The sequence below is a fragment of the Ananas comosus genome, linkage group 10 (assembly GCF_001540865.1).
Source record: "Ananas comosus cultivar F153 linkage group 10, ASM154086v1, whole genome shotgun sequence".
In the NCBI taxonomy this organism is placed as follows: domain Eukaryota; kingdom Viridiplantae; phylum Streptophyta; class Magnoliopsida; order Poales; family Bromeliaceae; genus Ananas; species Ananas comosus.
The window spans coordinates 11,019,199-11,031,550 of NC_033630.1; the positions used below are offsets into that span (position 1 = coordinate 11,019,199).

The following is a 12,352-nucleotide window of genomic DNA, read 5'->3' on the forward strand; positions in this document are numbered from 1 at the left end:
CATATTTTTGGGAGTCTAATAAATTCTTTTTTTTTTAAGGAAAAACTTAAGAAATGGACCAAATATAAATGGATTTCAATTGCAAAATTTTCATTCAACGTTGCACAATCAGGAATGAAATATTTTATGGTCTGTAACAATTTCTCCCATTTGCTAAAACTTACTCTACTACCCTGGTTCGATATTCAAATAAGTTATTCAGTAATAACTCACCTAGTATAAGACTTCTGTGATTAATAGTAAGGGAATTAATTTTTGCTTCTTAAGAAGAGTAAATTTGGAGAAATACATCAAACGAATGTTCACATATCCAAACAAGGTGATGTGATAAACAAATGCAGATGGGAAACTGATCACTTGACTGCATGTTTCCACAACTACAACTCATCCTGTTTGTCCTCGCACCGTCAAAAATAATGCAGTATACTATCATTCTGCTTGGATGTTGAGCAGATCATGTCACCAAAGTATCTATCACCTGAATTACCTGCAGATAGAACTGCAATAATTGGACCATTTCTCCATAGGTACATAATCAGTTGATAAGACAAACTGATCATACAAGCCGCCTATTGTTGCTGGAGCTCCAAATGCAAGCCACGAATGATCTCCGATCGACTGGATCGAACCTACATCACCTCAGTAACATGCAACCACTATCACTTCATCCTGTGAGGTCCAAAACTGCGAATCCATGAAACAATTCCATGAAAATCTTGTTTTTTCTCCTTATAGAAAGATACAGGTGCGAAACAATCACTTAACCCCGAGCCAAAGTGGAGAGCAAGCATGACAAATTCAGAAGCTTCTAGTGACATAGAAAAAGCATGAAACCCCGCTTTTGCTAGGGCAAAACAAACAATTAACACAGATGTGGTATGGCAGATGATTTCCTTACAGTAACTCTCGCTAGGTCGAATTTGGCAATGATGCCTTCAGCCAGTTAACATAGATCGACGACGCAGTATGGAAATCCACGTGAAACCCTGCATAGACCATCGCAGTTTCCGACTAGCAAACACTATCAAAAGATTCTGTATATAAAGCTGTATTAGATGAAATTCATAACGGCAGGACCAAAGTATGCAAAACAAAAAGCCAAGAAACAGTTCTTTTCCCCCTCTTTTATCCCATGCTTTCTGTATAGAAAAGTACATCAATTCTCTCCATTTCTGCTATTGACAGTAGCCCTAACACTTTGGCAGCAACTCCCCCACCCCAAAAAACGAAACACCTTATTTGCTTCTAACAACAGTGGGCTTCTGACGCATGATATCACCATCAAATAATCACATGCTAACTCTGAAGCCACAACATAACAAGAAAAAATAATGGAAAAGAATTATCACCATCATTGTGGTTGCCGTCGTTGAATCTCACCTCCATTCCCGGCTATCAACCTACGAAAGTATAATACTATTGCTTGCACGAGTGCAGCCCACGCTTTGGCTCTTCTAAAAGCTCCTTAATTGATTGTTTTAGTTTCTCAGCTTGAGGGCTCGGCCTCACAATATTAACATTGCTCCACTGCGAACAAGAATCGCTCCACCAGCTCTTCTTTCCCGAGCACCAAGCACCAGGGATGGGCCTGTGCCGCCGTTTTCCAAGTATTTTCTCGTCGATTTTGTCGAGCACAGGCTCCTTTTCGCGGAATTGTCTAGCAAAGGGGGCTCCACTCTCTACCATACCTTCAAAATCAGTTACATTCAGGAAGTGGGGCTCCATTTGAGGTGGGTCGTCCCATACCATATACCTTAAATCGGTGTTCACCGTTTTGTTTTGGAAATCTGGGGAGTTGCACATGACTGAGTGGAAATAGCCTTCTTGGGATAGAACAACATTCGTGAAGTACAAAAGAAGGGTTCGAGGAAGGTTGTCCCAACCGAGAATGCAATACTCTATAAAGCGCCTGCTTAGAATGACCCACGGAGAACCTGTTAAAAAGAGAAGTCTCTAAGTGATGAGAGAGAGAGAGAGAGAGAGAGAGGAATTTGAATATAAGAGTCTCCCTGGTTTGGCTTCTAAAACGACTTTTCTACTCCAAGAAGTACGACCATTTTACCAACAGGATTTCTAAGAAACAAAAGTAGAGAGCTGGAACGAGATTTCTAAGAAACATAGCAGAAGCACCAATTTAAAGCTTAAAACCTAAGCCAACCCAGCAATAATAGCTACGTAGGCATAGGGACGAATGGGGTTTATCAAAGTGTTAGGTTGATATTGACAGAGCTGCAATTGTTAAAAAAATAAAATCTTCATTTGAGCCTCCTCACAGTGACCATGTTTGGTGAAGTTGCTTTGCAAACCACAATTCAACTCTGTAAATATCAGTACCCTTATGAAAAAATTGTTAGTATTTATTTCAGTAGCTCTACTCAAATAGCACTTCTACGAAAGCTTTAAGCTAGGTTACACGGACGCAGCTCAAAGGAAGCTGCGTCCGTGTCCGACACACATTACACTCGGGATGTGCAGCAATGCTCGTCCGCTGGATATCCTGAAATTAAAAGAAAAAAAAAGCATGGAGAGGATTCACTACTTCTAACGTTACTGCCTGCACCTGGTGCATTTCTATATATACGAACTACAGCTAATATTCGATACTTAATATTATAAAATTAAAATCTAATTTGATACATGTGATTTATAATATTTATAAGCCGCATATATAATAATTGCAAGTTCAAAATATTTATTACTTAGACATTAAGTAGTTCCAAAAATGAACTATATTAAATTATAAAAAGTTATCGTCCAAAATCTAAATTTCTGATATATAATTTTTTTAATATTATAGAATATGCCTAATAAATTAGATTCTAACAAACTTTTTGATGTGTGGCATATAAGATGTACTTATACATCAGATGTAGGTAATAAATTTCTTCTTAAAAGGATTGGTTCAAGCTCGAACTTCGTTGGGTATAGAATTAAAAGTTATTTATCATTCAAGTTCAAAATATTCTAGTATCATATAAATAAATTTAGATTATTATATTAAAAATAATATTTTATTTGTGCCCCAGCCATGTTCATGTCCTACTTTTTTCGAAGTTGCCGAGTCACCCCATATCCCGTGTCTGTGTCCGTGCAACCTACGCTCCAAGCAGGCTAAACAGTCCAAAAGTTATAGCATAAAAGAAAGGTGGGGAAAAAGGGAATGCCTGTGAAGAACTTAAAAGCATCCGGAGTTGCTCGCTTCTCTGAGGCTTGGAAGTACTGATTCCTCCCCGCCAAGTAGATGCCAGCATCTACTATAATTGGTTGAACTCTCTGAAATCTGCAGCAATGTAGTTACTGGTAGTTAGGAAATAAAGGCAGCAACTTACTACAGAAGACGGAAGAAAAAAATGGATAAATAGGCATACTCTTTCCAACCAACGTCGCTACTGTGATCTATGAAGTTGAGATCCCTTGGCACAGAGGAGAATACATGAATTAAATCTGCGAAAGGAAAGATAACAACAGATCATTTATTTTTGTCAGGACAACCGTAAAATGTGTACACTGTAATAAAAACGTGAATCTGAAAGAAATCTCTGACCTATTGATTAGCATACAACACAAAACACAAATTATTCAGAGCCCTAGCTTGCCAAAAAAGAAGGGGCACACTACTTAGAACATCAAAAATTTATGTCGAGAAGAAACTTAATGCAGCATGACAAGTACAAATACATCATCTTTATGGAAAAAAGATTCAACAAAATCAATGTGCATATGGTTAGCTGAGAATACACGCTAAGCTAAGAGGAGAATACACAACGTGGATTATATTATCTCTGGAAGCCAAAAAGATAGATTTAGCTACAGCAGTTTAGCTATTAAAATGCACAAATCCCCTCTGGAGCTTTCCAATGAAGTAAGAAGCATAAGCTTCAAAGTTCAAATGGAGTTTTTAGTCTTTCGGTTCAGAAACTCATTTGGGCTTTCCAACTCCAGCCAGAAAGCTGTGGACTTCCTATTGGCCAAACAATAGACTTATGCTCCTCAATCAAGGGCTTGCTAGGTTGCAAGTAAAATAATTGAAAATGTGTTTTAACCGTTTTTCAAGGGAAGACTGTTTTCTGTAATTTGGCCCATGAGAATGAAATTTGTTTTCACTCGTACAAGTCTGGTGTCAAAGAAAAGGAAATGGAAGCAATAACTTTAATGAATACGCAGGCAACTCTTGTGCTAATTCCTGTTTTTCCTACTATTTTTTTACCAGGAAAAGAAAAGGTAAGTCTTCCCTAAAATCTGAAATATAGCTTTTCATAAAAAAATAGGCGTCACTTAGTTGTCAGGCTGGATGCGAATTACAGTGTCTTCAACCTGAGTACTTGAGAAATACTTTTCCAAGACTCTTTTATGTGGAAGGAAACAGACTCTAAGCTTTTCTAAAAGCAAGGCCAAACAAGCACTAAAATAATAAATAAAAGAATATATCTTTATTTCGGGTATATGTACTTAAAACAATGAAGATATTTTTTTCTTACAACTATATTTTTATAGCACCAGCATAAGTACCACAGACTGGACCCTTACCAGCAACTGGTAAGTTAATAATGAATTGATCTATCTAGACAAAAAAATATATATATAATGAACAACACAGCAAATTGGAAAGTTCAACTAACAGTAGTACTGGCAAATAAAGAAAATTCATACTACTTGACGGATGATCACAACTTTGTAAAATGCTGACGGAAAATATATAAATAGAGAAATCATCAGCTATTACGAGTAAGAGTTCATTTGTCGCAGTTCAAATGAAAAGGAAGAAAGAACATCATCACTTCACAAAAGAATTCAAGGAAATCTACTAGTATATGGGAATGACTTTCTTAGCCCATCGACTGACGTTTCAGTTTGTAAACATCAGTTAGCATAACTAAACAACAAAGCTTAGCATGAAGAGCTAATAAAAACAAAGACTAAATAAAAACAATAAGATAAGAGTAGAAGCAATGTGCTAAGTAGATAATTATCTTAAGCCTAAGATGTCTCATATTTTCACCATAATCATCCAAACAAGGGAAAAGTTATAATTGCTATGTCTTCCATGATGCACTACATTCTATGCTGAAAATTTGTCAAGTAAATGAACAAATGAAAGGGAGATTAGAAGGTTAAATAGTAGAATGTCTTTAATTTGTCAGACATATTTTTCAACCCAAAGAACAATCAAGATTCGTAACTTGATGCAGATGAAATAGTCAATTCCCCTAGGTTGATTTTGCATTCACTATTCATGTATAAGGGTAAACCAGAATCTGCCTACCTGACATATAAATATTCAGAATATCAGCAGACAATCCATAATAAATCAATCAAACATAAAGCATTGAACATGCATAAGCATGCCTCCATTAGATCCATAATGAATTTGTTCCAAGTAGCCCAAAGTTTACACTCAGGTAAAATAGACTTTGCCAAATTATCCATGATACGCTAGTAGCCCCATTCATACTGGTAGAATCAGCTCCCTTACCCACCACAACCAGTTAGGCATACGCATCTACAAGTAGTTCAACATGCTAACTAGTGAGACCCCTCTTGACGGATCCAAGAGAGTCTAATCATCTGATGGACAACCTGACAATAGAGACATTGCTATTTTTGAAGAGACAAAGTACTTACTTTTATGAACTTCAGGATTTGGAATCTTTAGTATGATTTTTTATTCTTTTCAGGATCTAAAGTCCCTGCCATAACCTTATTTTGCTGATCAAATTCAGAACTATTACGGTGATTTACAAAACCCAGATTTAAAAACATTATTTTACAGCTGTACGGTTGGTCTATAAACGGCAATTGTGGAACCATTAAATAGTATTGTTATATTGATATGTGGTACACATTATTTAGTTTGCTGCAACTACATCAATCTTTATCAAGTCCTGCTTACTCTCCTTTTATTCCTTTCCCCTGGAAGCTTAATTTCCTAGGCTCCTAGTACTATTTCATAATGAAATTTCAATAGTCTCATATCGTTCCTCTCCCACTCCCTACACTCTGTTTAATTATAACCCTCAAGCACCCAAGGTTACATCAACCTTGACCAGCATTTGAAATAATTAATAAAGTTTATTTGTCATCCTAAACTTGATATACTCAATATATTATTACGCTTAAAACCATTTAATTCAGCTGCCAAGTGCCAGGACTGCATTTAAACCTAGTCAAATAAGAGATGTAAAAGAAGATATAGTTTAAGGACAACAAAACAACAGCAGCTTATGCAGAATTCATGCACAAATTAACATGAAGTAAAATCCACAAACTTGAAATAAGTACATGATAACCAAGAACTCAAATTAGCCCTGAAATAGCCAATAATTCGGCCTACATCGCACAAACAGAGTGTGCGGCTAACAAGGAAAAGGATCTGTTCTTGTTGTAGTCATTAAACAAAAAAATTTGCAGGCACAACAATACAGTAGCGATTATATTACCCAAGGATGCTAAGGACTAAGAAATGGCAAAGCAACTAAAATCAAATATGTATTGAATACGAGATTAGTAGATTACTCTCACTGACCCTCCTCATCAAATGATTATACTTCCGGCATCATAAGCATAGAACACACCAAAACAGAACTTCAGATCTAAATAATTATCAAACAGTTGCTATCAAAAAGAAGCAGAAAATTTGTTATATCATATCTCACACGGCCTATGACTAAATATAGGAATAAGAGATCAGGAGATCAGGATAATTGCCCATGAACATAAATCCATATATTGACTCTTTCAAAACAACAGAAAAAAAAATCCCTTAAAACTTACATAAGAAAGATATGAACTACTAATCATTTGCAACAATAGGACTCGGATGAATCGGGCGTACCGTCCTGCGTGACGAGGGGATAGTCAGCGGCGCTGAGTGTGACGAACCAGTCCCACCCAGGGTCGAGCCGCAGGAGCACGGCGGCCGCGCGGAGCGTGGCAGCGAGGCCCGAGGAGCCCATGTGGGTGCCGGCGGCGGGCCTCCCGACGACGTCGACGTTCCCGAAGGCCCGGACGGCGGGGATCGCGCGGCGAACGGTGGCGGCGAGGTCGGCGCGCTCGGCGTCGGGGGCGTCGGCGGAGAGATGGAGGACGTAGCGGTTCCTGGGGTGGTACACGGCGAGGAGGAGGCGGAGGAGGCGGCGGGAATCGCCGCGGGCGCCGGAGAGGAGGTAGGCGAAGGAGGGGGGGTGGGCGGCGCCGCGGCGGACGTAGGAGGGCGGGGGCTGGGTGGAGAAGAGGGCGTAGGAGGCGGAGAAGCCGGAGAGAGCGGAGAGGAAGAGGAGGAGGGAGACGAAGGAGACGGAGACGAGGGGGAAGAGCCACTTGTCGGCGGACGCCATGATCAACGAGCATGGGATCAGGGCTAGGGCTCGGGCGCTAGGGGATCGGAGGGGCATCGGAGAGGGCCACTGGCTAGGGTTTCGGCGACGGAGAAGGAAGCCATGGGCGAGGGATCGGAGTGGGGGTTAGGGTTAGGGTTTGTGGCGATCGCATCAGAGGGATTGTCTCTCTCTCTCTCTCTCTCTCTCTCTTTCTCTCCCTACGTCGCTTTCGTGTGAGAGAGGGAGGAGAGAGCAGGGGTACGGAGTATTCAGAGGAGGGAGGAATCGTCGGGAACGGGGAGAGAGAGAGAGAGAGAGAGAGAGAGAGAGAGAGATGAGGAGACAGGGAAACGGACGAGGACACGGCTTGGGAAACGGGAAATGGGGCCCTCTGGGGAAACGGATTTTTTTTTTTTGGGTATTGCGAGAATGTATGAAACTACATTGAAGGGATCAAATTCTCTGCACCCGGTATATAAACTCCAATGAAATTTGTTTTCAATAATGCCGCTTTCAAATTGACGATCAATTTCGTTAAATTTGATTTACACTATTGAAAATATTTTGAAATTAAATTTCATAATTTTTCGGCATCATTTATCTATCAAACGAGTAATTTAAAAATGAACGATTAAAAATAAAAATCTCATAAACAATAATGATAAATGACTTGAATTTAAGATCAGATGTACTGATCGTACTCTAAATAGTGAAAAAAAAATTTATAAAAAATTTTTCTGATTTGGACGGTTTACACCGTTAAAGTGACAAACGTATCACATCGACCATTAAAATTGTCAATTTTGAGACATTTTGATCACTAACCAAATGATATCAAAAAATTATAAAATTTAATTTCTAAATACTTTTAATAATGTAGATCAAGTTTAACGGAATCGATCGTTGACTTGAAAGCCGTATAATTGAAAACAACTTGGTAGCACGAAGACCTCCGTGCTACTGATAGTATACCAGTCAAATTCTCTCTCTCTCTCTCTCTCTCTCTCTCTCTCTCTATATATATATATATATATATATAAGTTTGGGTACAATCCTAGGGTGCTACTATCATCCAAACTATACATGTTTTCATCCAAGAGCCAAAAATCTAATATCACTAATAATTAACTTGGTGTTATTACAAGCATTCCAGTATATGGATGTATGCATGAATATTTATATATATCATATATGCCATAAATTAAGATTTAAATAGTTTTTAAACCTTTCTTATATGTTCAAATGGTTGGACATTAGAACACATTGCATTGTTATACAAGCTTGTTGGGCTCTCTGTACTTTGATCTATCAGGTCTAGTTAGAATTTTTCACCTACCTAGTATGTATCTATATTTTGTAACAAATAAACTCAGAAGAAAATATAAAGTAATTAAATTTTGAATATAGACTCTCGTGTACTAACTATCCGCTCTTAGCTTACTACGTTGAATACAGTCTACCTAGTCTAACATTTGATGGGAAAATAAAAATCCATATTTGTTTGTTAAAGCTTATGAAAACTAATTGGATCATTTTGGAGATGACTGCGTAACCTTGAAAATTTAACTTGACTGCCGTACCATTTATAGTGTTTGATTTATTATATCCGATAAGGTTATTGCCCACTATACATTTTATGCTAGATCGATTGTGCGGTCCACACCTTCATTTTTCTTTCACGTATATATCATATACTAGTAATGGAACCCGTTGCATGGCAACGGACATTTTTTAATTTTTATTCAACAGTTTTAATCTAAATAGATTTATTTTATAATTTTTATTCTGTTTGGATACACATCGTATAACTTTACAAAATATATAATAATTTAAATTTATAATTTTAAAAACAATTTAATATATAAAATTAAAATTTTAAAATGTTAAAATTCAAAATTTAAAATTTTAAAAATTCAAAATCTAAAATTTAAAATTCAATATTCAAATACAAAATTTAAAATTCAATATTCAAATAAAAATTTAAAAATTAAAAATTTTAATTTAATTTTATGTTTAAAATTCAAAATTTAAAATTTAAAATCTAAAATTTAAAATTTAAAATTGAAATTAAATGTTAAAAATTAAAATTAATTGCAATGAAATCAAAAGGGAGTGAGAACTTATTTGAAAAAAAAAATAGAGACAAAAAAAAAAAAACATTAGGGACTGAAGTAAAAATGATGCAAAGGTTGGGGCCCATGGTGCAATTAACCCTCAATTAAAGAAGAAATATATGGACCCCACAAAACCCCTCAAATAAGGGAGCTCTCCTTTGGGTTCCAAATTTAAATTTAAATCAAAAAATTTAAAATTTAAAAGTTCTAGTTTCAAATTCAAAATTTAAAAATTAAAAATCTACATACGAATTTTGGAATTAGAAATTAAAAATTTAAAATTTAAAATCATGGAAAAAACATTAAAGTTGAGTAAAAACACTATCTTTAGTGGTTCCCAGATGTTCCCAAATATATTATTATATATTTATAAATAAAATATTATATAATATATATTTATAAAAATAATAAATTTTATATATATATTATATATATATATATATATATATATATATATAGTAGGCGTAGAAATACTTTTACAAGTATCACCCAAGTGATACTTGTGTTTTTTAGCCATTGGATCTACTTTTTGATTACTAATAGTTCTTGGATCAACACATATTCCTGATCACCACCTACCACCACCTACCACCACATCTCAACCTCACATCTCCTCATCAAGGGCTAAAAAAACAAGTATCACTTTGGATGATACTTTTACAAGTATTCTGGTCTCTCCTATATATATATATGAGTTGAGCTAGAATACTTCTCGAGATAAAACAAGCCGTTTCTCTCGAGTTAGTTTTCGATGATAGATGTTCCAAATGATCGATCGGCTCTGGATTAATTATGATCTAACCATTTTAAACTATCCAGATTTCACGCACTTTCGATATTGTTTTATATCCATCTAGTGAACAGAAAAATGAATGGCTGAAAATGAATATTCTTTAAAAAATGATGATAGGAGTCTTGTAATCAAGATCAAGAGTATAGATCTTGTTTTAAATAGTTTAAAGAATTTTCTAACAAAAATTCAATTGATTTGGATATCTTTACACCGTTAAACGAGAAAACGTCTCTTATCCACCATTAAAATTACAAATTTTGAAACCCTTTGATCATTAGGCAAATGATGTCGAAAAAATTTGAAATTTGATTTCTAAACACTTCAACTGGTATAAATCATGTTCAACAGAGCCGATCGTCAATTTGGAAGCTCTATCATCGAAAACAACTCGAGAGTAAACGGACTCGTTTACTCTCGAGAGTATTCTAGCTCAACTCTATATATATATATATATATATTAAAGAGGGAGAGAGAGAGGATCACTGCTCTCTCTCCCTCAGGCGGTCCACGAGGAGACGCCCACCTCGTGGACCGCGTGCAAGAAAAGCAATTTGAACCCCGCCATTTTGTAGTGTAGCTCTTTTTTTTTTTATTCTCAGTGGGGCCCACTTTTGCGTGGGATGCGGACAGGCTTCTATATTTGCTAATTAATAAGTTTATAAATACTTAATCACAACTGCTTAAATGGGAAAATATAGTCGCAGTTATTTGGTCTTTGGACTTATATTCCGCACTTCTAACTTCCACCAATTTTGGATTAACTTAGTTAATAAGCATCTGATCCGCGCTCTTAACTTAGATTAAATGTATTAATAAAGCAATCCCACGCACTCTCTCGATCGCACTCTATCTTTCATTGTCCTCTCCCTCTCCGTCTCTCTCGCGCGCGGAGCCAGCTACCTCGCACTCTCTCTCTCTTTTATCTCTCTCTCTCTCTCTCTCTCTGTCTCGCGCGCGCGCGCGTGCGGGCTCCCTCACTCGATCTCCTCGCCCGCCCGCTCTCTCTCTCTCTCTCTCTCTCTCTCTCGTACGTGCGAGCGGGCTCCCTCGCACTCTCTTTTTTATTGCGCGCGCGCTCTCTCTCTCGTACTCACTCTTGTGACTCCACTGCCATGGAAGAAGAATTCGGAGCATTCCTCGGTTCTCTCCTTGCAGGACTACTCATGCTGGTCCTCGCCATTACGTTTATATGTTGCCTTTGCTGGCTCGCTCCCGACGGCCACAACCACGACGACGGGGCTGGGCCCCCTCCGGAAGGCCACCACCACGACGACAGCGCGGAGGCCCCTCCCGACAGCGCTGGGGGCACTGATCAAGCCACGCCGCCGCACACACATTCTATCGAAATGACGCCGGTGGAGGCTGCGCCGTCGACGGTGGCGTATCCTCCACCGACGTCACCGTACGTCGAGGAAGGCGCGCCCGATGTCGACTGCATGATCTGCCTCGAGATCATATCAGTCGGCATGGAGGTGATGGTATTCCCTTGCCAGCACTTCGTCCACCAGCACTGTGGCGCGAACCTGCTTCGCGATGATCGGCGTTGTCCCTACTGCCGGCAGAGTATTTAGTTAGATGGGTGGGTGTGTTCTAGGGGTACACATATATATATATATATATATATATGTGCGCGTGTGTATATATGTATATATATATACATATATGTTCTGTGATCTTTGTTTGTGTGTCTCGTGCTTGCATGTATTTACGTTCGTGTGTATATGAAACTCTCTCTCTTTCTATATATATATATATATATATATATATATATATATATATATATATATATATATATATATATGTTGAGATTTGCACCTATACTGTTTATTAACTATTGAGATAATTTAATCCGACGGCTGATTCATTATGGGCATTTATGCCACGTGCTTCAAGATATATAGTAACCGGTAAAAAATGGTGAATGATATAATTTTTTTCCTTAGATCTAGTGCATCTATTATTTCCATGAACCGTCCTTCATGAATACAAAAAACTATGTCGTAATTTTAATCAAACTGCCCAAAGATTGAGCGCAACGCAATGTCGGTTCAAAATCGAATTAATGAAGTAAAATCATGTGATCGAACCGAAAGTTTTGGAGCATGCATGGTGCACAATAGCCATGATAT

General features: G+C 37.5%; 2 protein-coding genes across 3 annotated transcripts; one reads left to right on the plus strand and one right to left on the minus strand.

Annotated features, from left to right (window-relative positions):
* LOC109716455 (beta-glucuronosyltransferase GlcAT14A) lies at positions 234-7,679 on the minus strand. 2 transcript variants are annotated; one of them, XR_002217927.1, is made up of 5 exons: positions 6,833-7,679; positions 3,369-3,444; positions 3,165-3,280; positions 899-1,934; positions 234-684 (listed from the first exon to the last, which is right to left on the minus strand). XR_002217927.1 is itself a non-coding variant. In XM_020241918.1 (4 exons), exons 1-4 carry the CDS (start codon positions 7,389-7,391, stop codon positions 1,417-1,419), a joined length of 1,269 nt encoding a protein of 422 aa, XP_020097507.1. In that variant the 5' UTR covers positions 7,392-7,679; the 3' UTR covers positions 234-1,416. The 2 variants fall into 2 exon arrangements, 1 of the variants encoding a protein (XP_020097507.1); XM_020241918.1 differs by having other exon boundaries at positions 234-1,934.
* Positions 11,336-11,794, plus strand: LOC109716233 (E3 ubiquitin-protein ligase RNF126-like). The gene has a single exon (XM_020241563.1). It carries the CDS (start codon positions 11,336-11,338, stop codon positions 11,792-11,794), a length of 459 nt encoding a protein of 152 aa, XP_020097152.1.

Coding starts and splice junctions, on each gene's coding strand:
- LOC109716455 (XM_020241918.1), bottom strand. CDS start 7,391: ATGCCCCTCCGATCCCCTAGCGCCCGAGCCCTAGCCCTGATCCCATGC. Junction 3,445..6,832: donor TCCCCTCGTCACGCAGGACG/GTACGCCCGATT, acceptor TTCCTTTCGCAG/ATTTAATTCATGTATTCTCC. Junction 3,281..3,368: donor AGCGACGTTGGTTGGAAAGA/GTATGCCTATTT, acceptor ACATTGCTGCAG/ATTTCAGAGAGTTCAACCAA.
- LOC109716233 (XM_020241563.1), top strand. CDS start 11,336: ATGGAAGAAGAATTCGGAGCATTCCTCGGTTCTCTCCTTGCAGGACTA.